The 27,811-nt window shown below is 55.4% G+C and overlaps 1 protein-coding gene across 5 annotated transcripts in view; it reads left to right on the plus strand.

Annotated features, from left to right (window-relative positions):
* The window catches only part of Slc6a6 (solute carrier family 6 member 6), a 52,023-nt gene extending 25,049 nt beyond the window's left edge, over positions 1-26,974 (plus strand). For 4 of the 5 annotated variants that reach the window (XM_023706360.1, XM_004646110.2, XM_023706361.1 and 1 more), the window contains 13 exons: positions 1,518-1,757; positions 2,408-2,542; positions 3,593-3,827; positions 9,362-9,494; positions 13,007-13,141; positions 13,758-13,861; positions 13,972-14,096; positions 16,929-17,041; positions 19,668-19,805; positions 20,412-20,514; positions 20,878-20,978; positions 22,305-22,475; positions 23,945-26,974. In XM_023706360.1, the coding sequence (XP_023562128.1) occupies positions 1,529-1,757; positions 2,408-2,542; positions 3,593-3,827; positions 9,362-9,494; positions 13,007-13,141; positions 13,758-13,861; positions 13,972-14,096; positions 16,929-17,041; positions 19,668-19,805; positions 20,412-20,514; positions 20,878-20,978; positions 22,305-22,475; positions 23,945-24,085 (1,863 nt within the window). In that variant the 5' untranslated portion in view covers positions 1,518-1,528 and the 3' untranslated portion in view covers positions 24,086-26,974. Of the gene's footprint in view, positions 1-1,517; positions 1,758-2,407; positions 2,543-3,592; positions 3,832-9,361; positions 9,495-13,006; positions 13,142-13,757; positions 13,862-13,971; positions 14,097-16,928; positions 17,042-19,667; positions 19,806-20,411; positions 20,515-20,877; positions 20,979-22,304; positions 22,476-23,944 lie in introns of those variants that run through there. The other variant, XM_023706363.1, reaches the window with a different exon arrangement.
* Positions 26,975-27,811: the final 837 nt, after the last annotated feature.

The raw sequence follows: 27,811 nt of genomic DNA on the forward strand, positions 1-27,811 counted from the left end.
GCCCCTTGACGCAGCCCCTGGGACCTGGCTGCACGTCCCTGTCCACCCCCAGGTCCAGGCACCCGTCTGGCCACGTGTCCCTGTCCCTGTCCACCCCAGGGTCTAAGACTCTAAGGCTGGTGTTCACTGTGTGTGTGCACAGCAGAGGAGCTGGGGCAGGGGCCACTTGGGTTCACCTGTCCAGCAATATCTGCTGGCTGCCCTCGCACCCAGCACAGCACTAGGCCCCTGGAGCATGGCTGTGTGATGGGTCCTTGTCCTCCCCGTCCCACTCCCTGCCTCTTCTGTGGCCTAGGAGTTTATGTTGCCCTGAGAAAGTGTACTGGCATTGTCTTCATGATTGAGCTTGCCTCTGATTACTAAGAGGAATAGGGCCCCCGACCTTTCTAGGTGCCAGAGACCCTTGACAGTGTCACTTTTCTCTGAAGTCTGATATTTCAGTGTTTGTTCTTTCTTTCTTTCTTTCTTTCTTTCTTTCTTTCTTTCTTTCTTTCTTTCTTTCTTTCTTTCTTTCTTTCTCTTTCTTCATACTAGAGATTGAACCCAGGGTCTTTGTACTGAGCTGTATCTCCAACTATTATTTTACTTTTTTTTTGAGATAGGGTCTCGCTAAGTTGCCCAGGCTGGGCTGGCCTCAGCCTCCCACAGGGCTAGGATGAGCGGCATGTGCTATGACACCTGGCCTTCAGTCACTAATTAGAATCAAGAAGCCGATAAGTCGTTACCAGGGTTGTGTGGTGCTGAGGCAGCCACCTTGGTTATCACCATATCAGCCTGTGGAGCTGAAGGCCAAAGCCAAGAGGAGGGCAGCTATGGCCCCTTCGGCCTGAGCCCCCAACTTGCATAATTTCTGCCCTCTGGGAGTCAGGCCCTGATGGCCAGTGGGGTGGACAGATGGACAGACAGGTGGATGGAGATGCCCAGGGCCTCCCTCTTGCCCATGCCAGGAAGGGCTGCCACTGAACTGCAGGGTGATGCTTGGACTTCTTGGGCTTCTCTGGTAAAGCACGGTGTGCCTTCTGCTGTGGACATGTGACTATTCCTACATCACAAGCATGCTGTACAGGTGTCATTCCTGTCCTCCGTGGGAGCCCCATTTCCTGGTCTGAGTCCTGAGGTACATCCTGGTATTCACAAATAGACAATCCCTGTAGGCAGGCTTGAAGCCTTAGTGACACTGAAGTGGTCTTTTAAAAAAAAAAAATATTAATTTTCAGTTCTTTTTGAAACAGTCTCACTGTGTAACCCCAGCTAGCCTAGAGTTCATAGTCCTTCTCCTCAGCCTCCAGAGTGCTAGGACTCAGAAAGTCAAGTTTGTCTGTGTCTGGCAGCAGCACGCAGCTGTTTTGTGGCAAGTGCTGGGTCTGCCTGGGCTGCTGGGTTTTGTAGGACATGATGGCTCCATGGGGGGGGGGGTGCTGTGGCTCACTCTTTGGAGTGACTGATGTGGCATGCGCTAGAAGAAGGGACACCCAGTTTCCAAGTCCCACAGTGCTCTGCTGTCCCTGTCCCTGCAGGAGCCACAGCCATGGCCACCAAGGAGAAGCTGCTGTGCCTGAAGGACTTCCACAAGGACATCCTGAAGCCGTCACCGGGCAAGAGCCCAGGCACGCGGCCTGAGGACGAGGCGGAGGGCAAGCCACCCCAGCGTGAGAAGTGGGCCAGCAAGATCGACTTTGTGCTGTCTGTGGCAGGTGGCTTCGTGGGCTTGGGCAATGTCTGGCGTTTCCCGTACCTCTGCTACAAAAATGGTGGAGGTGAGCAGGGCCCTGTTTCCCTCCCAACAGCCCACTGCACCTCCTGACTTGGAGGATTTTCTGATGTCACCAAACACCGTGCACACAGCTGGCTTCTTTGTACCCCATAAATGGGATGCCAGCATCAGTTGTTGTAATACAGAGGCGTCAAGGCAGAAGATGCACAGTGAGACACATTAAGTTGTAGGTCTTCATCTGTGAGATGTGGAGGTCTTGAGCTTTTTGTGCTTTGCCTGAGAGGGCTCTGGGCAGTGCCCTTCCAGGCTGCAGAAGTAGTGGGGACTGACCACTACAACCCAGTCTCTTAATCTCTGGGGATCCTAGCCCTAGGGGGCTGCCCTGGGAGGGCTTTAGGAGCCCCCTGTGAGGGGCAGAGCACACACCCCAGGCCCAGTGCCCATGGTTTTCCAGGGTTTCCAGACCCCCTAAGCCTATTAGTAAGTGCCGGTAGGGTGCCTACAGAGGGCTCACCATGCTGGGCAGTGGCCTCTGAGATGGTGTTGCTGAAGGAGGTGGCAGGGGGCATAGCCACAGCTTAAAGGCTCTGCAGGTGACCAGGGACCTGGCAGGTCAGAAGTGGAGTCCCCGGGAGGAAGTGACAGTAGGGCCACAGTACTCCTCACACCTCACCTTGTTCCACATGTCCTCAGGTGCGTTCCTCATCCCCTACTTCATCTTCCTGTTCGGGAGTGGCCTGCCCGTCTTCTTCTTGGAGGTCATCATTGGCCAGTACACCTCTGAGGGTGGCATCACCTGCTGGGAGAAGATCTGCCCTCTCTTCTCTGGTGAGCTCATACTCAGGGATGGCTGAGGCCAAGGCACCTGCTGTAGCGCTGCACAGGGCAGGGTCATGGAGGACAGGGCAGGGTGCGTGGTGCCTGGCTCAGGGCAATGCCTCCCCCGGGACCTTGGGCCAGGTGGCTTCTGCCTGGGGTCAAGTCCCATGTCTTGCCCTCCATAGTCAGGTAGCCTTGGAAATGTCACTCTGTATCTCAGTTTCCTCACTTATTAAGCACAGTGGTGCACTTGTTAGGGCTGCTGTGCACATAAAGTGGCATGACTGTATCTAAGTGCTAAATGTACTTAGCACCACAGTTTGGTTGTGCAGAGTCCCATGCTTGGCTCTAAATATGCACTCAGATAATTACTGTTTAAATTTAATTAAGAAGAATGGGATATGAGGGAGTCCCTTATGAATGCACCCATCCACTCCCCCACCCACTCATCCATCATCCATTCATTTCACTGCAGTAAATTATACTGCCTACCCATCTACCAGTCACCTTCTTATCTACTTGCTTATCTACCATTCATCCACCACCTAGATCCTAACCAAGTACACACACCCTCCGGCAACAAAGTGCATATCCACCCAGCACACATCCATTTGTCTGTTCTCCTATCTGCCCACCCATCTAGACATCCACATATGTCTATCCATCTGCCTGCCCATCTGTTTACCTGTCTACCATTCTCTTCACCCACCAACCCACCCATTCATTCTCCCACCCACTTATGTTTTTCATATGCTCATCCACCAGCCACCTGTGATATTTGTTCCTTAGTTTGCCAATCCCTCTATCACCTGTTCACTCATCCCTTCACCTGTCCTCCCCTCTGTTGTGCATTTATCCATCAGCCTATCATATGTGTCCATCTGAGTCCTTCCAGCTGCATGCTGGCTGACCACCCATCCCATTCTCTGTCCTACATGTGTCCCTGCACCCAGTCTTCCATTTGTCCCACAGACACCTGTTGGCTACTGGCAAAGCCCCCCTGGCCCAGGCCAGGAGTATCATCCTGCCCCAGCTGACATGTGCTTATCTGGCCTACAGGCATTGGCTATGCGTCCATTGTGATTGTGTCGCTGCTGAACGTGTACTACATCGTCATCCTGGCCTGGGCCACCTACTACCTGTTCCAGTCCTTCCAGCGGGAGCTGCCCTGGGCTCACTGCAACCAAAGTTGGAACACGCCAAAGTGCCTGGAGGACACACTTCGTAGGAATAAGAGCCTGTGGGTCACAACGAGCCCCACCAACTTCACGTCCCCTGTCATCGAGTTCTGGGAGTAAGCTGGGTTGGCGGGGGTGGGGTGGGGGTGGGCTCCAGTCTGAGGCTGAGTCCAGCTCTACCCTGTCTCACTGTTTGGCCTTGTGCAGGCTTTAGTTTCCTCAATGGTCCCCCCAAGGGAAGTGAGTTGTTGCTATACCCTGAGTCTCTGTGATGATTGCTGTCCCCCACACAGGGACATGTACTTAGGTTATCTGAAAAATGATCTTATGATCTTAATGTGTTGTAGAAAATGCATTTTTTTGTTATTACACAGAGAACAACACGTGTGGGGGTGGTAAAGGAGTCACTCCGGGGAAAAGGTGAGAAGGTAGATTTGTAGTATCTGTGAGCTTTCTTTATTTTTTATTTTTTTGTACTGGAATTGAACTCAAGACCTCATACTTGCCAGGCAGGCACTGTGCCACTGAGCTATGCTCCCGGCCCAGGTTTTTTTATTTTCAGAAAAGGTCACACTAAGTTGGCCAGGCTGAGCCTGAACACAATATCCTCCTGTCTCAACCTCCAAGTGTTGGGATTATACCTACCATGCCCAGCTACCATGCCCAGCTTGTGTCTTGTCAGCTCTTGCTGTGCAGCAGTCAGCTCCAAGCTTGCTAACTGTAGACTGGTGCTAGTTAGCTCTTGATTCTGCTTGTGGGTGGTATGAGCCTGGGGCTCCTGCAGGAGCCTGCAGGAAGCTGTGGGCCCTTGAGTTAGCTCTTCCATGATGGGTGCTGATGTCTGGGTGCCAGGAGTGATGACTTGAAGTCTCAGACTCTAGTCTGGCCTGTTACAGCCAGCTTGGGAGCAACTGATAAGTGAGCCCAGGGCAAGAGCTGTTTTAATCTGTGCTGGCCCTGGGAGTGTATCTTCAGGACAACCCTAGTCCCTTCATGGGAGAGTTGAGCACTGCAGCACCTGCCATGGACTACAGCATAGCTGACAGCTGAGCAGGTCCACAGCAGGTGGACACAGGTGCATGGTGGTGGTGTGAGTGTGGGCTGGCCAGGCATAGATGCACAGAAGGTATGTGGCTGAGGCCAGGGATACCCAGGGTGCTGAGGAGTGGGGCAGGAGAGCCCACTTGTACCTGTTGGACCTGGACATCATGTTACAGCCAGGGTTCCACCCTAGCCTGCCTGAGTGTCCCTGCTACATGGTCGCCTGGGGACCCCTCCAATGGACCTTCAGGCTTTGCCCTCCCAACTTAGCCCCATTCTCTGTCCTGGTCCCTAGTCCTTCTGCTGTTTCCCTCAGAGCCCTCGCATGGCTATCCCTTACTGTGACTTTACCCTGTCCAGAGGAGCAGGGAGAGAGCTTTCATGGAGTAAATGCCCGCACAGAGCCCTTTTTTCTTTTTGGTTCCATGTCTGCACTCAGCTGGCTATGCAGCCTTGAGCACCAAGTCCCTCCCCCTCTCTAGCCTCTCTTCCCCATCTGCAAATGGAAGGGCTACATAGGAGCTAGTCTTTGAGGGATGAGTAAGAGCTCACCAAGCAAAAAGAAAAGAGATGGTCATGAGAAGCCTTGCCTCGTGACCACACCCTGCAACCCAAGTCCCAGCCCAGCAGAGTCCTAAAATGGAGATGCATAGACCCCATTGCTGGCTCCACATGTGGCTGAGCCAGTCCCCTCCTATGAGGAAAAAGAGGTCATTTCAGCAAAGGCATGGGTGAGAACAGCAGGAGTATAGGTCAGAGATGGGGACCGGGGCCAGGATGGGGAGCCATGACAGGCTGGGGAGGCTGGGTGTTATCTTGGACTGACAGAGAAGGGGAGGCATGAGATTGAGTCTGCTCTGCGTGTTCCCCAGGGAAGCTGGGCAGGTGGCCAGGCTAGTGACTGAGTGTTTGCAGTATACAGACAGGGCCCCCAGCCTCAGGAGCTCTGGCCCCCCACCATGACCAGTCCTCCTTGCAAACAGCGTTCAAGGGGTAACGACACCATGGGGTCTCCACACCAGGCCTGGCACAGGGAGGTTCCTGGTTGCTCTGTCCTGCCAGTGCAGCCATCTTGTCTCCCAGCCAGGCCACTCAGGGTTTGAGAGACCAAGGGTCTGAGGTGGGGAAACTGAGACCCTGGGCTCCAGGCAGAGCAGGCAGGGACCCCCACCCCGGACACAGCCACATCTAGCTGGTGATTCAGCTACCCTCTGCATCCTTCCTTCCCTGGGTGGAGCCCTATGTGGATGTGGGGCATCACCTGCCTTGGCTCACCCACTTGACCCATCTTTCCCTGTGGCCAGGTCCGCAGCTCAGGACCTATCACATGGGTCTGAGCATCTGTCTGCTGGGAGCCTCGACTCATGACCACACCCTGCAACCCAAGTCCCAGCCCAGCAGAGCCCTAAAATGGAGATGTGTGGACCCCATTGCCGCTGAGCCAGGCCCCTCCTACCTGCCCAGCCTGCTTCCCTGGTCCTTGCTCCCCAGGTGCATGCCACCTGCTGCCCCTGGGCCTTCTCCAGCCTCTGCATGCATCCTCTGGAGGAGGCAGAGGAGAGGCTCGTGCCAGGCAGGCAGACGACAGCCTTTCATGATGTTGCCACGGTCACGGGGCCCGCGGCCAAGGCCGGGTTGGCCTGCGGTCAAGAGGAAGGCATCGGCCGCACTCCATGCTTCTCCTCTCGAGTGTGGCTGGCGGCGGCCGACTGGGGCCGATGTCCAGCTCGCAGCTTGGGCCCAGCCCAGCCGAGTCACAGTGATTGTTGCTGAGGAGGGCAGTGCCTGCAGGGAGACAAGAACAGAATGAATCCAGGTGGGCTCTGGTGATGTCAGGTAGCTTCCTGAGGCCAGTCTAGACTCAGTTTCTCCAAATAGCTGTTGTCTTCATTCTCTCAGCTGGTGTTGGGTGGACACCCTCTGTGTGCCAGGTGAGCACTACTTGATGTCCACACTGCAGGCTCTGGCCTGGGACCCCAGGCAGGTCAAAGTAAAGGCCAGGAAGGGGCAGAAGTGAGGACCTTATCTAACATAGGTGACCAGGGACAGGTGGCTGAGGCAGGATATACCTGGCCAGGAGGAAGCCCAGGTCAGTGTGAGACAAGGTAGGGATGGGGCAGAAGTGCCTCCAGTTCACCCATGTAGGACCCCACCCTGGTGTGTTTGTGTGGTAAGACGGCTCAGGGCCACTGGCTGTAGGAAGCAGGATTCACAGGAAACTGTGGAAAAGAGGGTTCCCTGTGGCCCAGACACAGGAAGGCAGAGCAGAGGCTGCCCACATTATTCTCGGCACCAGAGCCGGGAGAGTCAAGAGGCATGTGAGTCGCTTCTGCAAGGCATCACCTTGAGCAAATGCCGCACCATGCGGAGTGCAGGATGGGAGAGGCCATGGTCTCAGCTGCTACCCCAGCGACTTGGAGACTCAGGGTCTGACATGGAGAGACTCACGGGGACATCAGATAGGGTTTGGGCCACCCGGGATGGCATTAGAAATGGTGGTGCTCAGTGAAAAGCATCCATTCCGTTTCTAGGGCATTTGAGTGGACTTGGACACAGCTTTTTCCATGTCTAAATTAATACGTTTTTAAAAAATTCATTGTTAGGTAGGGACCCTGCCTCACAGGGCAGAAATGCCTTGCTCCCCTGGGTCCTGCTGAGCGTCATCATGTTTTGTCCAGAGCCCTCTCCCATTCAGGCCTTCTGCCTGGACCTTGGCCTTGGGAGGGTAGACACTGTCTTGCCACATGTGTGGCCATGACTGGAGGACGTAGACTTATTGGTCAGAGCGAACTGCCTTCAGTGTCCCTGGATGGTGCCTTGAGATCCCACTAAGTATGGCCAGCAGCATAGAAAAACTGGCCTGTGGTGTTTGCTACGGGTGACGTGGGCAGCTGCCCAGCACGAGCTCACAGCAGCCTGGGCACCACTGCTCTGCCCAGTGTAGGAGAGTGGGCATAAGGGGCAGTGGCAAGAGCCAGCTGCAGGTGCAGGACCAGTGGGACTTGACCTGGGTGCAGTAGGGACTGAACTGCTCTGGCCTGGAGAGACGTTTGCTCTGGTAACCCAGCACCTTCCCTGTACTTGTCCAGGGACAGCCTGACCAGTGTCACTGGGAGAAGGACTGTGGCAGCCAAGGTCAGATAGGTCCCCACAGTGCCACCCAAGGCTGTGGAGGCAGAGTGTGGAGTGGGGTGGAGCATGTGCTTCTCTTCCTGCTGGCAGCTCTATCCTCACACCTGGCATTGGGTCTCCTGGAGATGGCCCTCTCCTGAGCCCCAGTGCCCCATGTTTCAGAGGACAGAGGAAGCCCTTTTACACCAGGGCTGAGCTTCCTTAAAATCAGACTTTGGCATCCAAGATAACAGAGCACTGGCTTTCAAGGCAGGCCTCATTTTCTCCACCTCTACAGTGTGGGTCTGGTGAGAGACCCAGCCCTACAGGGGCTCTTGTCCCATGTGCACGGGGCAGTGTTGGTGCTGAGAGCAGCAGAGCTACAGAGGTGGAACAGGAGCTAACTCTCTAGGCCTTGTGTAAACTTCTGGAAGATAGGAGGTCAAATGTAAGCCAGTTTTGGCGTGAGAATGTCCTCAGGACAGAACCCTGACTGTGATTGCAAGGGTTTCCTGGTAGCATCCCAGGCAAGGATGAGTTCCCACTTAGGAAAAAGAAAACTGAGGCAGAGTCGCTATGTTCTGTTGAGGCTGCAGCCTTCAAGTAGGGAGCCACCCAGGAGCTGGCAGCTGGGCTCAGGCAGGCACAGCAGGTACCATCTGTGGGTGGCAGGTCGAGTCATCTCAGCCAGCAGCATCCCGCGGGCAACACCATGAGCTTTGCCATGTGTTCCTCAGGGGGACTGATGGCTTCTCTGTGCTTTCACCCTTTAAAACTTTTATCCTGCTCCTGGGGTCTCCAGGACCACAAGAGAGATACAGTGTGCTGGGGCCGCTCTGGGCCTCTCACTTTTGCTTCCTACAGTGCTGGGGATTGAACCTGGGGTCACCAGCAGGCGCTGCCCTGGAGCTCTGAGTGCCATGCTGGTCACAGGGCAGGCTGACTGTGCTAGCTGCACCCAGACCCTGGATTTAGGGCCTGGTCTGGGTTTCTCCTCTCGACCTTTCAGGATACCACAGCATACTCCACCTTTTCGAAGACTACAGTTTAGGGGAGACCTGGGTGACCCATGGGGGACACCATGAAAAGGGGTGAGACAAGAGCCAGATGGAGAACCCACGGTTGTGAGCAAACAGGAACTGAAGGGACCCAGCCTTCCCACACTGGACACTGAAGGAGGCTGAAGAAGGCTGTCCTAGGCCCCAGGAAGGGCTAAATCCCTGTTTACAGATGACACTGTGAAGCTCAGGGTCTCATGACCTGTCTGAGGCTGGCCTAGGCTGAACACAGTTCATCTCACCCTGTATCTAAATGCACACTTTTGCTTTTCTCCTTTCTCCTTTGGGTGCTGACAGTGGCACCGAAAGCCATCTTGTACCAGACAAGTGTTTACCACTGAGCCACATGCCCAGCCAGGCCCTCAAGAGGAAGCCTGGACAGGACAGAAAGATTCCTGGGGTGGTGCTGCCCACTGACCTGGCTCTGTGCTTCCTCCCAGGCGCAATGTGCTGAGCTTGTCCCCTGGGATCGACCACCCTGGCGCGCTCAAGTGGGACCTGGCACTCTGCCTGCTGCTTGTCTGGCTGGTGTGCTTCTTCTGCATCTGGAAGGGTGTGCGCTCCACAGGGAAGGTAAGCGGCCCCCACTCCCCCAAATGCCATGGAACAGAGCCTTGGTGAGGTCCCTACCTTCTTGGGCCACCGACATCCTCTGTGGCTGCTTCATGTTGCTTGTGGTTTAATAGGTGGTTCATGAAATTCCTGGCTACCAAAACGGCCTGTGAGGCTCCATGTCCAGCAGGGTGGCATGAGCTGTGTGAGTGGCTCACAGGTGCTCTTAGCCCTGAGCTAGGAGCCACAGGGAGGGCAGGATAGCCAACTACATGGCAGAGGCCCCAGCTCCAGTGCCTAGGGTTCCTGTGCAAGGGGTGTTTTCAGCATGGCCTAGGGATGGCTATTGAGGCCTATTGGTCGAGGTGTCCTCTAGCTAGGATCTCCGCCGTGACCTTGATATTGGTCCTTGGGGAAGCAGAGCTGCCCTCAATATCATCCACCAGCAGCTGGGACGCTCAGTGGCTGCCCCATAGCTAGGGAACTTGGTACGGCTGCCTTGTGACACTGTGGCAGGACCTTAACACTCATGGAAGTAGACACAGGTAGTGAAAACCTTAGCCAAGAGCCCCCTCATCACCAGTTAGTGCAAGAGTGAATGACGGGGAAGCCTTGAGGACAACACTAGTTCCCAGGGACATAGCTCTAGGCTGCTGGGCCCTGTGAGACTCCTGTGCTGAACTGGGTCTGGTTACAGACACTCTTAAGACTGAAGCAGCCCCAAGTTGGGGGAGCCCCCAGGTAGCAGGTGAGGGCACAGGTAGAGGGTGCAGTTGGGCAGGCCTGGCTGCCCCCACTGTGTCTCACTATTGATAGAGGCTCAGCCCTTGGGAATGAGGAGTCCAAGGTTGAACAGTCTTAGCTTCCTTCTCTCACCTTTGGGGACCCAAGTGAGTACCCCATGTGCTTCAGCTTCCCAGTACTATGACATATCCCTCAGGACAGAAGAGGCTGAATGAGCCCCAGTGTAGAAGGTATGGTCTAGTCTCTGGCCCTCACCTTGGCCTGGGCTCAAGTGCTCAGCCAGGAGGCTGCGACCCTTGCAGGGTTGAGAGGTCAAGAGAGGCAGGAAAGTGGGTGCCCTGTCCTCTAGGACACAGTGACCTGGCCTCAGGGACCATGCCTCCCAGGCCTCAGCACCTTCCACACTCAAATCTCATCTCCTGGACCAGCTGTCCTGTTGCCATCTTGGGACCCAGGCCTCAAAAACCTGCTCCCTGGACAGGGGCAGGAGGGATGAAAGTTGGTGTCCCAGCCTCCTTAGAGAGCTCCCACCTCTCACACTGCCCCTTTTCCTCCTTGACACCCTCACCTCAGCCCCATTTTCTCTATCTGTAGCTTAGTGAGGGTTCAGATCCCCAACACTGTGGGCCTGGTGAACATGAGTTGTTTTCTTTGTCCTGCCTCAGTTTCCCTACACAGACAGTACATAGGAAACTTCCCAGGAGCACAGGGGCTGTGCTCTGCAGTTCAGAGTTCTTGAGCCTCCCCATGTGCTAGGAGCAAGGGCTGCAGTATGGGGAATGCAGGCGGGATGGTGTGGTACAGGACAGCAAGAAGCATGGGTGTCATTTGAAGTAGGGCAGCCAAGTGGGGCTCAAAGCAGAACACAGGTGTTCAGAAGGGAGACTGCAGCGGGTGTGGCCATGCAAAAGCCCTGAAGTCTGTCCCACCACAGCCTTGGGAGCCTCGGCTTTAGGGAGGAGGCTGATGTGTAGTGGGCACAGAGCAGAGTTCCCTGGAGGGAGACGTGACTTATGGGGGCCCCACCCAGCAACACCCTCCTAGTGCTGGGTGAGGTCCCAAAACAATGGCCTGGCCCGGGCAGCTCAAAACAGCCAAGACAAACAGACCCTGGGGACCTCCTTGAGGCTGGCAGCCTCTGCTTTGACCCCATCAGGCGGCCACAGACGCCTTTGTGGCATTCAGGGCCAAGGGGTCTGGCTATAGCATCGTTGCTCCACACATGAGTGTGGCAGAGTGCCCTTGGAATGGACCAGGGGTCCCATGGCAAAGATGGGGAGACAGAGACTGAGTGTTGCACAGTAGTGGATGGCCTGCCTAGCGTCACCCCGTGTCCTGCCATCCTAGAGCGTGGAGCCCTGGGCAATGTGGCTATGGGCTAGCTAGGCCACTGGGTTGGGTTGTCTGGGGTTCAGAAGCAGGGTGTGGGCATCAGAGTGGGATCTCCATTCTGTCTTCCAGATCTGGCTAGCTTCCTGCTCCTAGCTTCAGATTCCTTACATGGAATGAGTTAGCAATTCCCCACCCTACCAATAGGCAGCAGGCAGTGACAATTGTTTCTGGCTGTCCGGACTTCAGGGTTTGGGGTCGAGTGCTTGGAGCAGCCAGGGATGTTCTCTGCAAGTGGAAAATCACTGTGGCCCGCTGTGGTGCCTGGCACAGCTCATCAGGACCCCGGGGAGCCCGGGAAGCTGGGAGCACAGCTCTCAGGGGCACAAGGCTGCAAAACAAGGCAGCCTTCAGAGGAGGCTGTCGGGACAGACAGGTCCTCAGGCCCCAGGCCCTGCCTGGCCACCGAGTCTGCTTTGAAGTGTGGGAGCCTGCCAGGCTGCTGTCTGTGGCTATTGTCCACAGGCAGGGTATGGTAATATGGGCAAGATGGCAGCTTTGCCAATCACCTGCCTGCCTGTCCACAGGAAGGGAAGAGCCAGGCCCATCCTTTTCTGTGACTTCCTGACCTGCCCTTGTTCTTGTCTATCTGCCCTGCCTTGGAGAACCATGGGGTCCCAGCTAGGAGAAAAGAGCTAAGAGTGTTTGGGGAAACAAGTCTGGAGGAAGGGTATGTGCACAGGGAGGGTGGTGGAGGTAGGGCGGGGGTCGTCCTGGTGGAGCGGACGGCTGAAGATGCTGGCTGCGGCCTGTTACCAGCTGTGGTAAGGTCTTAGGATCCCAGAGCTTGGGGCTCAGCCCTGCATGTTGGGTAAGTGGAGTCTGGGTGCCTTATGGATGGTGTTGTGAGCCTTCTCACCCCTTTGTGAGGCAATTCCATGTCTGTACCAGAATGGAACCCAGGTCTTACAGCTGCTAGGCCAGGCCCCAACCACTGAGCCATAGCCCCGGGCTTTGCGGTTTTATTTGGAGACTTGATCTCACTTAGAGGGCACGGCTGGGTGTGAACTTGTAATCCTCCTGCCTCAGGCTCCTGCATAGCAGAGGCTACAGGTGTACCCACTTCATACATGGAGAACCATGCCCCAGAGAGGTTAAGCAGTATGCCCAGTGTCCCCCAGGAAATGAAGGTCAGAGATGGCCTTTGCACCAGGCTTAGGACCCTTGACCATGGGAAGTGAGCTAACAGTTGTGTTCTTTGATGCCCCCTGAGCTGTATCCCACAGGGCTGGGACTCAGTTCCAGCCTTGTCCTTATCATCTGAGCTTGATGATACTCTGGTAATGAGAAGAGCATTCTTGGATTCCCCCAGATCCCTAAGATCCTCAAGGCAGGGGTCAGGTTCTGCCCAGGTCCCAGCCCAGGGTGAGGCCCCGGCCCACTGCCTGTTGTCCCTGCAGGTCGTCTACTTCACAGCCACCTTCCCATTTGCCATGCTGCTGGTGCTGCTGGTCCGTGGGCTGACGCTGCCCGGCGCAGGTGCGGGCATCAAGTTCTACCTGTACCCCGACCTCAGCCGCCTGGAGGACCCACAGGTATGTGGCTTGGTAGGCTGAGCAGGGGATCCTGGGCTCGGAGCCAGAGCTGCAAGCATCTTTCCTGCAGGACTCCTGAGATGTCCCCCAGGCTGGTGCCCTGACCCTGCAGCCAGGGATGCCTACTTCAAGTCCATCATAGTGGCCCCTGGGAATGCAGGGCAGATCTGAAAGGCATGGGACCTGAGGATACTCCTTGTCCCTTGCCCCTTGAGGGCAGAACAAGAAAGAGGCAGAGGGGTGGCCAGTCTGGAGCCATAGGAGAGCACTTCCCCAGCCATGGAGCTGCATGCTGGCTCTGAGCCACCTCACCCACACAGCCCAAAGAACTCAGGTCCCTGACAGCAGCCATGATGGTCAGGGTCGCAGTCTTGACTCGCAGCTTTGACCCAAATCTGTCTTTCTGAGAGGTGAGGGCCAGTTCCATGGGGTGGGATGGAGTCCTTGCTCTACAAAGGTGACGTCTGTGGCCCTGTGAAGATGGTCACTCCTTGCCATTTCGGTGGGTGCAATGCCAGCCCTGTGGCATGGGAAACCCAAGCATTGTCACCAGGTCCCTTACTAGCCGCAGGGTGCGTGGCCCTGAGGGCACCCACTTCTCTCCCTGCCTACCTAGGTGTGGATTGATGCAGGGACACAGATCTTCTTCTCCTATGCCATCTGCCTGGGCGCCATGACATCGCTGGGGAGCTACAACAAATACAAGTACAACTCGTACAGGCAAGTGTCGCGCCATGAGCCACGCCGCCGGCCGCGGTGCCATGCACAGACAGTAGGGAGCCCAGCTTCCTGTGCTGTGATTAACTTGCTCCCTGACATGTGTGACTTAGGGACTGTATGCTGCTGGGATGCCTCAACAGTGGTACCAGTTTTGTGTCTGGCTTCGCAATTTTTTCCATCCTGGGCTTCATGGCACAAGAGCAAGGGGTGGACATTGCTGATGTGGCTGAGTCAGGTACGGTGGTGTCGGTGGCAGTGGTGGTGGGCACTGCCACCTAGTGTGCGAGCCCAGCGCTGCCGGCGCGAAGCCAGACCCCGGGTCGGGGGGAGCCTGGTTCTGAAGCCCCCGCCAAAGGCCCCGCCTGCACTGAGGCACCATCCAAGGATTGTCACACAGTGTGGCCCGAGGGGCAGCGAGTGTGGGTGTCAGGTTGGGAGAGCGCAAGTGGCCTCCATCCCTTCCTGGTCACAGAAACCACTGTCCTGACATGGGCTGGCCACACTGCACCTCTATGCAACCCCCCTCCTCATTCCTTCCACTGCAGCACAAGGGGAGAGGGATGGGGAGGTAAGGCCCAGGAGGCTGTCATAGGGTGGAGACAGAGGACTCCACACTGTCACTCTGAGGCATGGCCCAACTGGCCACATGCCCCTCTTTGGGACTCCTGGAGCCCACAACCTAGGATGTGGGACCTGGGACCCCAGAGCCACAGGGGAGGGCTGAGCACTGAACTCCACCATGGTGCTCTGGGTACCTGAGTCCAGGACAACTTAGCTGCTGGAGTGTGGATGTGGGTACAAGGGGTGGGGTCTCCCAAGCCCTTTGGCTTGTCCATGCCCTGTCGTGCCCATGCCCAAGCAGGGGTCACCAATTATCCACAAGTTTCTGTGCTACACACTGAGTTGAGGCCCAGGTTGTGACTGGGACCTCTACAGAACAGGCACACTGGGCAGACCAGGTCATACTGCAGTTCCCCAGACCTGACCTGAGTGTCACACAGAGGGTCAGTGGGCACCTGGGCTGATGCCCATATCACAGATGGTGTTGGCCTTGGTGTTAGGTTTGGAATTAGGCTAGGGTTAGTGTTAGGGTAGATTAGTTAGGTTAGGTTCAAGTTAGGTTAGGGTTAGGCAAAATGCCCATCCGTTCACACTGCCTTTTCCCACATGACAGGTCTCTCTCCAGGCCCTTGCTCCCCAGAGGTGTGACCACCTTCAGCCTTCTGCTGTGACAGTGTACTGGGCTTCCCGGTCTGGAGCTATGACTCTGTTCCCACACCTAGGGCTGTGGTCCCTTGTTCAGGATCTGCCCAGACCCACACACCTCTCTCACCCAGCCTCTGAGCTACTCTTTCCCTCCTGATGGCCCCAGAGCCTGTGTACCCTGGTGGAGTGGCAGGGACCAGGTCACCAGAGCCCATTTCACGTGGTCTTTCAGCAGATAACTAGGAAACCAACTCCAGTCACCAGAGAGCCACTTGTGGTGAGGGCATGACACGCCCTTCTTGAGGTGCTCTGTGCCTCAGCCTCAGTTGTTTTCTTCCTGTCTGTTTGTCCTCAACCCTTTGCTGGCGTCTGAACAGGGGCACAACGAGAGCAGTTACATTTCTGATGCACTTGGCGCCGGCTTGAGCTGTGCTCACAAGAAGATGTAGTTATGCAGCTGTGGGCATGTAGTTGGGTGTAGCCCAGCTCCTCGACAGCGGGAGTCTCTGGGCTCTGGTCCCTCCTTGGGACTTCCGTGGCTTTGGGTTTCAGAGAGGGACATGAGGACTTCCAGAGGCTCGAGGAACGTATAGCTGAAATGTAAAATCAGAGAGAGTTGGGGCTCTTCCAGCACCCTGGTGGGTAGGGGTGACGTGACCCCACTTTACTTGTCTCGCATCTGGCTGGACTCAGTTTCTCTCTCTCGGTGTGCGTCAGCCAGAACCAGAGCTGTGCATTCAGGGACCTTAGGGTTCCCCGCCCAGATGGACATGCAGTATCTTTGGATGCCAACATCATTACAGAGTATGTCCAGGGGTCCTGGGAGGGGCAGGTTTTTTCGGAGCTGGATCCTTGTCTCCTGCTTGTCCCTCGGGTGGCCTGAGCGTGGTAAGGACTCCATGCTCAGCGCCGCTATCTTGGCGGGGTTCTCAGGCGAGCTGACTTTGCGTTGTGGAAGACTTGCCCTCCCCTCATGTTAGAGACTGTCGTGCCTACAGTGTGACTCCTGGTTCCGATTTCTTGCAAAAAAGTTTGTTTTTGTGGGTTTTCTTTTCCCTTAAGCCATTCATGTGGTTCTGGTGTCTGCTTTAGAACATGTTCCAGGCTTCCCGCTTGTAGCCCTTATTGTGTCTTGCTTCTTGGGGTGGTTTTGCTTTGCTTTTTAGCAGTTGGTTGGACATTACAGCCAGGCCCTGGGGTTGGCCTTTGCAGAGTGCTATGTTGGTAACCCCAGTCATCCTCGGGTCCCATGGAGGCTGGAGGAGGCCACATCTCCATGTGCAGGGTGATTCCAGGGCTCCTTGGGGGCCCTGGCTTCAAAGCTCAAGGCAGCTGCCTCAGGGAGCTGAAGGAGTACAGCTCTGGCCTCTGTCCCAAGGGGAGGCCAAGCCCCAACAGGCCTGGGCAAGGGTCCAGGAATGAGGCTGGGGCTACCATGTCTGGCCAGGCTATGCCCTGCCTCCTGGGCACCACAGAGGGCCCTGCCCTGCAGGCATAGTGCTGTGTTCTTTCGTTTCCAGTCCCGCAGTAATAGCTAGTAGCTCAGCAACAGCAGCATCTTCTTTGCAGTCCGTCCAGGGCTCAGGCCCCAGTAGGCAGACTCCCAGCCACTGTCCTGCGGGCCGGTGGCTCTGGGGTGGGAGGGGGGGTCTGCCCTCTCCTGGGTCCCAGCTGAGGAGCCTGTGTCCCGCCCCAGGTCCATGAGGGGACACAGGTAAACGGGAGCCCTGTCCAGTCCCGCATACCTGCTTCACAGAGCAGACCTGGCCTGTACTCAGCCAGACCTTGGCCTGAGCGCTCTGAGGCCGGGTCTGAGGCTGTGTAGCTCATGGCCTCTCTTCATGCCCCGTTCTCTCCTCAGGGCCCGGCCTGGCCTTTATCGCCTACCCGAAGGCAGTGACCATGATGCCGCTGCCCACCTTCTGGTCAATTCTTTTTTTCATTATGCTCCTCCTGCTGGGACTGGATAGCCAGGTAGGTATCTGCACGGCTGCTCTCAGGGAAGGACTCCAGTGGCAGCAGGTTGACACCTGTCCACCCCAGTGCCCCAGCAAGGGGAAATGGCTAGGACACTGGAGGTCATGACCAAAGCCAGGGTATGTGACATGGGCCTACTTCTCTGGCTACTGTCTATGCCAAGAGGCAGTCACTATGCAGCAGAAGACTACTGCAGCAAGCAGGTGGTCATCCTCACCTCAGGCTCCATCAGCATCTAGGCCTCAGCCTCCTAGTGTCCTGGCCTTGGAGCAGGACTTGACCCATACTCAGTTTGTTTCCCTGGGGGTGGGGCCAGGAGCCACCTAGACCTCATACACGCAGAGCATGCACTCTGTGCAACAAAGGGTGCCCTCCATCCTGTGCTTCCAAGGCCAAGCTGGCCTTTCCAGCTGGGCCCCTGTTGAGGGTGTGTGGCCTCAGGCTAGGGCTGTAGTATGCAGGGCAGGTAGCATGGGATACAGGCCTTATGTGGTCCCAGTTCCCTCCCCAAGGGCCATAGCTGTCAGAGGCCAGAAGAGCGGGTAGCTGGCAAGGTTAGGTATTGGTTGGCAGGCATCGGCAGGAACTTCACAGGGTCAGGGAGGAGACAGGGTGAAGAGACCAAATAAACATGTGGTGGTTGTAGACCAGAACTTGTCAACAACAGGGGCACAGTTCCAGGCCCTTCCAGAGCCCAGAGGGAGAATCCACCTTTGACCTGGGGTCATGCATTCCAATGAGGAAGGGCTCTTGCACTAAATGTCCTGGAAAACCTCTGGGAAGGTTGTTAACACCCCTCACTCAGAGAGGGGCTGGAGTCTACTGCCAACTGGGTCCCTGGCCTCCAGCACTCAGACCATGGAGGAGCTGGCATCCGAGCTGAGTGTGCAGTGGGCTCCTCGCTCAGCATGTTTGCACTGGCAGTGATGCCACTCTCCCTCTGACAGATGGTCAGGGAAGGTTTGCAGCTGGCAGTGATGCCACTCTCAACAGGATCGAGATTCCAAGGGTACCAGGTATCACCAGATTTGCCCCTGCCCTACCTGCAGTGTTATCTTGGGCTCATGTCACCCATCAACATCAAGCTTCTAGGGCCATTGGCATCTTCCCATGCTGGGAAGCCATGTGCACACCAAGCCTCCCCAAGCAGGAGCCTATGCTAAACATATGCTATCCTCTTCCCCTTCTCTCCTCTTCCTGTTCCTTCTCCTCTTTATCTCTTCCTCTCTTCCTCCTCCTTTCACGGAGGCTGAGAGAAACTGAGTCCTTTTCAAAGCCACACACAGCCAGTTAAAAGCAACCCTGGGCCACCTGTCCCCAGATGCTCAGTGCCTTAATTGCTTTGGCTCTGAGTCCCCAGGAAGGGCATTGTATGGGACAGGGAGATAGCAACACCCTCCTGCTTCCTGGAGATGTTCCATATCCAGTGCCAGCAGACGACTGTTGATATGAGGATGCTCAAGGGTGTGCAGCCTGGAGCCATCAGCTCCAAGTGCCGTAAGCCAGGCCTTCCTTTCCCCTCTACCCAGGAGCCAGAGCCAGCACAGTTACCTGGGTCCTGTTTGGCTGCAGACCTTGCTCAGCATCTCCTTACAGTCACAGAAAAGCCTGGAGGGGCTGTAGAGGGCTTGGGAAGGAGGTTCAGTCTCTGCCCTTCATGTATGTACAGTGGCCCTGGACCGTCCTGTCTTAATTTCCTGACTTGGGAAAGGGAAGGACCTTTCTTGCAAGGCCTGATGCTGAGGCATGCATTGTCTGTAACGGCTGCACTTTTGCTCCCGGTCCCTGTAGCCCACAGAAGCCCCACTCCACACCTGCCACCACATAGTGCAGGACAGGGCTTCTCTCCACTGGCATCCCCTTCCTGTCCACCCCACAAAACCCCAGAGGAGCAGAAGGAAATTGGGTCTTGATCAGGTGGCTTGGGGCAGCTGGAGTACAGCCTGTGCCCTTGGGCCTTTTGAACTTAGTATTGCACCCGGAGACCTCAGTGCAGAACCAGCTCCAATTCCTGTCATGGGTAGAGAAAGGGCAGGACCTGGACAGGTTGGGCTGATGTTGGTTGGTCTATGTGCAGAATGTGGGGCCTTGTGCTGCCACCAGAGAAGTGGGGCTATTCTCCGTGTAATGACAGGGCAATATCTCTGAGAGAAACTGTGAGGCCCCAAGACAGGGAGACTCAGTAAACCTGAGAGTCACTCCAGAATGCTACCTGCAGAGGGGCCTTCCTGGGAGCCTGGAGAGGGGTTCCCAAGTCACAGACACAGCCATGGCTTACCCACATGGGTGATTGCCACTGTCAGAGACTGCCCTGGGAACCTACCTAAATGGTCACTGATGGGAAAACAGGCCCAGGCTTGTCCTGAGTCACTCAGTAAGTTAGTGTTGAGGGCCACAAGTTTGTGGCTTGGCTTGGCATTCAAGGCCTGGAGAAGACCATGATGAGGAGGGCATTTGTCTTGGTGACACTGGGGTCCACACATCCTTCCAGACATTCAGGGTTCATAGCTGAGCCTGGGTGATGAGTCGGTGCTAGTGCGGGAAGGACCTGCATGTGACCACAGGGTCAGGTCTGGCCCTTGAGGGAGTCATGGCCGCCGCTCAGGCCTGTCTTCTCCCACAGTTTGTCGAAGTCGAGGGACAGATCACATCCTTGGTGGATCTTTACCCATCCTTCCTAAGGAAGGGTTATCGCCGGGAAGTCTTCATTGCCATTGTGTGCAGCATCAGCTACCTGCTGGGGCTGACGATGGTGACGGAGGTAGGTGGTGCCACATCCCCAGCCCTGCACCTGCACCCTGCCAGGTCCTGCTGTGCCCTGCTGGATCCCGCTCTCCCTTGGTCACATTCTACCTCCGTCCCAGTCTGTCTAGGCCTGCTGTACCCAGGAGCACTGATCCAGACCTGGCAGTGCCTGGGTCTCAGTCCCTGCTTTCTCCTCCTGTGCTGGGAAAGGAGCCTTGGCCTGGCAGGGCCTCGAGGGTGCTAGGTAACATACAAAAGCCTGGAGCCTGGAGCTGGGAGTGTGGGTGGTGCTCTGTCCTGTGGGAGGCCGAGGGTGGTACTGGTCATCCGCAGCCCAGCTCAGACCTGAGGTCTCTGCTTTTCCTTGTTTATTTGTTCTTTGTTTTTTGTTTTTTTGAAACAAGGTCTCACTATGTAGTTTAGGCTGGCCTTGTACTTGTGGAGACCCTCCTGCCCCAGGCTCCTGAGTGCTGTTTTAGTATTAGAGGTAGAAGTGGGGGTCTTGGAAGGCGGTCCCCAGCACTGAGCTGCACTCCTGGCCCTAGGGTTTTATTGCTCGCTAAGCTCTTTGCATAGGAAGGACTTAGCTCAGCACCAACCCCATGCGTGGTTTCCTCCGCAGGGTGGCATGTACGTGTTTCAACTCTTTGACTACTATGCAGCTAGCGGTGTATGCCTTTTGTGGGTTGCATTCTTTGAATGTATTGTTATTGCCTGGATTTATGGTGAGTACTGGGTCTACTTGTCCTCCCTTCCCTTTCAGCTCATTCCCTACACACAGCAGGAACGGGACTGAGCTGCCTCCTGCTGGAGCGCGGGGTGTGATGGGCATTCTGACATGGCAGAGGGGTTAACCTGGGTTTCTGAGCTGTCCTTGACTCCTACCCTGGGGTCCAGAAATGACCCCTGGAGACCTTGGTGGCTGCTATAGAATTTGGGGCCTGCCTATGTTGCCAAACAAGCCAGAGGGCCATGGCCCTGACTGCCCAAGTGCTCATCTGTATGGTGCAGGGATGCCCTGGCACTTTGTACCTGGGCAGCGTGACCCTGGGTGCTGCATCCTCTCAGCTCCCTGCTGTCTTTTGCAGGGGGTGATAACTTCTATGATGGTATCGAGGACATGATTGGCTACCGGCCTGGACCCTGGATGAAGTACAGCTGGGCTGTTGTCACCCCTCTTCTCTGTGTTGTAAGTGTCATATGGCCTGCACTCAGGAGCTACTCCCCATGGGGTGGGCTTGGGCACCACCTGGGACAGTGAGGGATGGCTGTCCAGACAGCTGCTTTGGGTTGAGTTTTGAAGGTTGAGTAGAAGTTTGTTGGCAAGAGCATTTCTGGCAGAGGAACAGTGTATGTAAAGCCGGTCACAGTGACAGAGGAGGGTATGGGCTGCAGAAGTCTAGTGTCTGCCTGGGACACAGTTTCTGTAGCCCCTGTGGCACTGAGCTGCTATGGTGCTGCTGCATAGGACCTTTGGGATGTCAAGTAGGAACACAGACATCCATGTGAGGTAGAGGTAGCTCACTAGGAAGGGACATCCCCGCAGAGGGCAAGAAAGCCACAGCAGCCCTGGGCACAACTCTTCCCATCTCAGAGGTAACCTTGGCATGTCGCATACCCTCATGCATCAGGGTCATGGATTCCTCTACAGTGAACCAGCTCTGCCACTCAACTTGCACCCTGGGGGCGGGCACGGCCCAGTTGTCCTTTGCACTTGGAACTAGGTGCCAGTGATGAGTTGCCATCTTCCAGCAGCTCTGATGCTGGATAAGTGGGTAGCACTGTGCGACCCAGGCCATCCTGAGCCCTCACTGGCCTCAGATTCCTTGTTTGTAAAACAAGGAGGTCACTGTCACACCATATTATGGTGGCCTTTGTCCCTGCCAAGCATATATTGCTCCCCCCACCCCATAATCCCACAGCCGCTACCCCTTGGCAAGTTAGGTACAGTCTGCAAGGCTCCAGCCCAATCCTGTCCCCTGACCCTGAAGTCTCATTTGTAGGTATCTGACCTTGAGGAGAAGAAGTGTGAGCAGGTGGCCTGGTCCCCGTGCAGCCCATGATGGAGTCAAAGGACCAGGGCTGGGTAGGGGTGCTACTGTCCATGGCCTATGATGTCCCCTGAGACCTCAGTGCAGACCCAGCTCCAATTCCTGTCATGGGTAGAGAGGAGGGTTTTCTTCTGAGCCTGGAAGTGCAGGACCTGAACAGGTTGGTCTGACATTGGTTGGTCTGTGCGCAGAGCATGGGGCCTTGTGCTGCCACCAGAGAAGTGGGGCTGTTCTCCAAGTAATGACAGAGACCAAAGTCAAGTCAGGTTTTCTGTTTTATTGGCTCCCAGTTTGTAGAGGTTTCAGTTCATAGTTGGCAGGCTCCAAGGCAAGGTGGCATGGCGGAGGGGCCCAGTGCTAAATGCAAATGGGTGTTGACTATAGACCAGGTGGAGAGGCTGGGCGTGCACACTGCTCCCAGCTGGACTGCCCCTGACTCCATCTCTCCACCTCTTCATACACAGGGCTGTTTTGTCTTCTCGCTCGTGAAGTATGTGCCCCTGACCTACAACAAGGTCTACAAGTACCCAACCTGGGCCATTGGGCTGGGCTGGGGTCTGGCCCTGTCTTCCATGGTGTGTGTCCCTCTGGCCGTGCTCATCCGCCTCTGCCGCACCAAGGGGCCACTGCGTGTGGTAAGCTGGTTGGGCGGGGTGGGGGGTGGTGGCCATCTCTGTTGTGTGGCCATCTTCCTACACTACATCTTCCTGGCCTATGTGGCTGTGGACACTGATGGCTCCTTTGTAGTGGTCAGAGGAGGAGACAGGGTGGCACATTCTGCATAGGGTTGTGGCCTCTGGGACCTGCCCAGGAGAGGGAGAAGGACACTAAAGTAATGATAGCTTCAAGTACCAAGCTAGCAGCTGGGCTCTTCCTCAGGAGGGCGTCAGTCCTGTTCCAGCCAAGTACGGTACCCATGATAACCTGGCCAACAGAAGCCACCTCCGGTCCCCCTCCTCCCGTGGGCAGCCAGGTCCCAACCCATCTCTATCTCTTCCTCTCAGACTCCTCCAGCGAGGGAGCCCAGGACCCTTCCCAGAAGCTCCTTAGCCTCCCTGGGCTTGGGCCTGCTCTGTGCTCCAGATTCCAACACCCGGCCCAGTGGGTCTGGGCTGCTTGCATATGACTCCCTTAAAAATCTGTGCTGAGGCGCTGCTGCCCATGAACAGTGGACATGGAGCCATGGTGGGGACAGGGATAGAGAGGAGAGGAAACAGCAGTGGTACTTGAAGCTAGGCCTGTCGCTCAGGGCTGGGCCTGTTGTGTGTTTGAAGGCTACAGGGCCAGATCCCAATGGCCCTGTCAGGTGCCATGGCACTGAGGGCTAGAGCCTGCCCTGTATCCCTTCCTGCACAGACAGCGGTTCTTGTGGGGCAGGGTCTTTAGAGGTCTGGATGGCCTCTACTTTTGAAGCTTAACTGTGAATACTGCTCCTTCAAGAAGTTTGTGGGTACACATTGGCATCAGAGAGACAGAAGTGGGGGTCTCTACCAGCTGTTTCCAAGAGTGCCCTTGGCCACTTCCCGGGTGTGCAGCTCCCCCAGCTCCAGTGGCTGAGTTTCCAAATCAGCTTCCTGGCAGATTCCAGCCGTAGCTGATTGTCTGGCCTGAACTGCCCAGCCTACATGTGTCCAGAGGAGTGTTTCTAAAGGAAACACCACCCATACTCCAGTGCTTTTCTCCTTTGGTGGGGCTGTGGTGACACCCAGGTCCCCACATGTGCCAGGCAAATGACAAGCAGCTCCCTGATGGGTAGCACGGGAGGTGCACGTGTGCACCCACCTGGATCATCCACCCACAGAGAGCAGCCAGTGCAGTTGTTTGGAGCTTCTCCTTGGGGAAGGCTAGAGACAGCAGACTCACAGCCACAGGAGTTGGGCTGCAAATGGCTGAAATGGCAGGGGCCTGGCTAAGGAAAAGCTGGTCCTGAGTTGGGGCCTCTTGGGATCGTGGGATCATTTTGGTTCATGTATCCTTGCAAAAAAGACAAAAAGGAGTTTCAGGAAGGTGGCAGTGCCAGGTGCCAGGCAGTGTACCGTGAGGTTGGGAGAGGGCAGCAAGGTCCCCTCCTCTGGCCTCACTGGCCCCTCTTTATTCCCCACAGAGGCTGAAGTACCTGCTGGCCCCGAGGGAGCCCAACCGCTGGGCTGTGGAGCGTGAGGGGGCCATACCCTTCGCTGCACACCCAACCGCCAATGGGGCACTCATGCAGCCCACGCACATCGTGGTGGAGACCATGATGTGACCCCGACACCACCCTGCTGTTTACTAACATTAGATCTCATAGGACCAGGTTTACAGAGCTTTATATTTGCACTAGGATTTTTTTTTTTTGTAATTGTCACAGAAAACGTTACTCCACGTGTGTGTGCGTGTGTGTATTGTGCGTGCGTGTGTTTTACTTTGATTTGGGAATATTTTGTACAAAAAGAAAACTCACGGGCAGAAGTCCCCGGGGAGAAGCCGAGCTTTCATACGGGATTAGATGTATTTTATGGGAACTTGGTAAATTTTTCTTTGTATTTTTTTCATAAAATTATATACACTTTGAGATTGTCATACACTCTACCACATGAGTGGACCTTCTTGCCAGCAAGATCTCGTTTTCAAAAGCAATTCTGGTGCTTGCAGAGCTGGCACAGAGCTCCACCCCAAGCCTGCAGGGCAGGGTTTTCCTAAGACGCAGACACCACGCAGGTGCAGCCTCCAAGCCAGTCCAGGTGGGCAGAGGGTACCGTGAGGGCACTGTGCCAAGAAGAGTGACGCCAAGACAGCCACCAACCCCCTGACCAGAGGGGCTGCCCAGAGCCCAGAGAAGGGTTCTTGGCAAAGCTGAGCATGGTAGAAGGGCCAAACTCCACCTTTAATTTTGCAATTGAGGTTGGAAGGTCAGCAGGACCATCAGAGCCAGGTGGACATGGAGTAGTTAGGGACCTGGATGGGTAGCAGGGGACAGGGCTCAGGCTGGGGTTTCACCAGGCTTCCTGGCTATCCCAAGCAGATCCCTAGGCTGAGAACCAGTCCAAGAACAGCTAGGGTCTACCAGGTGGGTCCTTGTCGGTCTCAGGCCATCCCCAAGTACGGTGTGGCCCAACTGCACAAGTACCCTCTGCCTGGGCCACCTTCCTGTTTTTGTTCTCAGGGCTAGGAGACCCCTGACACCACCCAGCTCCCAGTAAGTTTGGCAGGAACAGCATTCAAGGCAGGGCCTTGGTCACAATCAGTGCATCCTTGGTTCTTCACCTTTAGCCCTGACCTGGCTGCCCCAGTGTCCTGGTCCTTAAGCCAACCTGGCAGTCACTGCTGTCAGACATTTGCTGTGTGAGGGTCAAGGAAGGAGGTGGGAGATGTGTAGAGCAGGGAGCCAGGGATCTGGCACCCCAGAACCAGTAGAAGTGCAGCACATTGATGCCGCCCAGCACAGACAGCCTGACCTGGAAAGCTCAGAGCAGAAAGTAGGACCAGTACAGAGGCAGTAGCAGTCCATGGAGTGGGAAGCAAGCAGGCTTCAGCATGCAGAGCAGGGCTCTCAGAATTCTGGAAGCCCCCCCACCCCCACCCCACGATTCAGGAGTTGGGACATCTTCAGCACCCCTCCCTAGGGGCAGCACTGGACCTCTCGTCTGTGATGTGTGTATTTCTGCCTCCAAAGCTGTAAACTCTGCCAAACACCACCCAACTTTTCACAGCCTTCGGACATCCTGTGTCCCCATTTCCTGTGTTGGTGGTCGCTGTGTATGTGATTTATTGGACTCTTTGTTTCCTCCTGGTTTTACCACATGGCATTGTGACTTGTCATCTTATCTTATGGAATTTATTAACCACTGTCAGCAAAAGAAGGCAGGCGATGGCTGGTGGCCTGGGCTTCTGTGGTCATTGAGCTTCCCTCTGGCTCCAGCCCCACAGGGAGTTTGCATGTGTGGGTTGGAGACAGACAGCTGGAAGACCTTTCTGCATGGTTCTCAGACCAAATCCTAGACCAAAGACGTGCAGGCTGAGTGCCCAGGCCCCACCAGACACCTGTCTTCCTCTGGCCTCGTTCCTGCCCTGCCAGTTCATGTACAATGTCACCTGTTTCTGTCCCCATGGCAATGCCACTGCTGGTGAGAGCCATGGCTCCAAGAATAAGGAGGGTCCCCACTGCTCTGCCAGGTCTGGATAGGAAGAACTATGGACCAGGATGAGCCTCAGCCAGGGAGCAGCCCAGGGTAACCCTGGGGGCCCCATAAGTAAGCAAGGGACAGTAAGATGGGGAAGGGGTGGCAGTACCTCCACAAGATGGTGCCCTGGACTTCCCAGGCCACCATCTTTCTTCCTCCCAACCCTCTGCGAGCTAGGCGCTGAGAGCCCTGTTGGCATGAAAGGAGGCTGAGGCCCAGGCCAGCTGATGAAAGGTGCATAGGCGAGCTTCTGCTGGCCTGGTGTCACCATGGTGCCCATGGCCTCAGTACTGCTCTCTCAATGAGGTGCTGGGGGCAGCCAGTCCAAGGGCAAAGTACCCCCGTCTCCCCAAGACCCAGCCATGGGCCAGGAGAGGACCCAAGAGTGACCTGGGCCCCACTGGCCCTCATTCCCATATCCACCTTGTGCCCTAAATACCTCTGGGCAATAAGGAAGATGCCCACAGTGAGGGCCCTCAGTGCCGGTGGAGTCACCACACTGGCAAGTGTTTGGGAGTGGGGCACCTGTTATATTTTTGGCTTCAAAGTAAAACAGGAGCTCTGGTTTTCTACCGGGCAATTCTTTCCAGTCCCTGACAACTGTGACGCTGTATTCAGCACAAGAGAAATGGAGACGTGGGTTTCTCCTCCTTCCAGAAACATGTCTGGCTTATCGGGAATTTTGTAAAGCATCAAAATATTTTTAAGATATTTTAAACTTTTGTAAAAAAAAAAAAATCAACCAACAAAAGACTGCATTGGGACAAGATCTGGGTATGTAATTCAGTCCCATGGTATACAGGCTTCTATGTGTAAATGTTTTATGATCCGAATCCCTGTGGTGTGTGGGGGTTTTCCCCCTTTTGCTTTTTAGATAAATATGTATATTGATATTTTAAATTCATCTTTGCTTTTTTTAGAGGAGTTTGTAATCACCTTATAACATGACAATAAACATTTCCTTTTTAAAATTCCATACATATGAGGTGTGTTTTATTTTATTTTATTTATTTTTATTTTAATTTTGCGGAACTGAGGATTAAATTCAGACCCTTGCACTTGCTAGGAAAGCACTTATTCTACTGAGACATCTCCCCGGCCCCTGGGGTGTGTTTTAGTTGGTGGGGGGCGGTTGCTGTCTCTTCTGTTTGGCAAGTGCTTTACAGTTTGTAAAGAGCTCTCTAAACTGGGTGTGGTGGCGCACACCTATAATCCCAGCACTCAGGAGGCTGAGCCAGGAGGATCACTATATTTAAAACCAGCCTCAAATACATGAAATCCTGTCTCAAAAAATAAAAAATCATAGGCAGATAGACAGAAGTAGATAGGCAGGCAGGTAGACTTTCTGCCCAACCTGAGGGTCCTCAGCAAGAGAAATTTCAGGCTGAGTGTCCCTTACCCAGAGGGCTTCAGAAAGGGGTTTTATCTGAACCTCATGGGATATCCTGAAAATTGGACCTGAGTCTGAATGCACCGTCTGCCTCTGAAGATGGACTGACATCTTGCACTGATGCCTTTTTAGTGCACCTGTATGAGTGGCGACCTGCCACTCCGGGTGGCAGGTTGGGGCAATGCAGACTTCAAGTGTCAGTGGAGCTCATGGAAGAAAGAAGTTCTATGGCCCATGGGCGCTGAGTCTGCTCTGCTGGCTCTGCCTGTGTGCCCAGCCCTAAGCCACGGGGGGCCCTGGCATGAGTCTCCCGAGCCTTAGTTTCCCCATCTGGAGTGACCCATCACCATCATCACTGAAGGCAGCCTTAGGAATTAGAGTGGTGGTGGGAGGTGACATGAGTGCACCTTACCTGCAGGGT

The sequence above is a fragment of the Octodon degus genome, unplaced genomic scaffold, assembly GCF_000260255.1.
Source record: "Octodon degus isolate 3935 unplaced genomic scaffold, OctDeg1.0 scaffold00254, whole genome shotgun sequence".
Classification (NCBI taxonomy): domain Eukaryota; kingdom Metazoa; phylum Chordata; class Mammalia; order Rodentia; family Octodontidae; genus Octodon; species Octodon degus.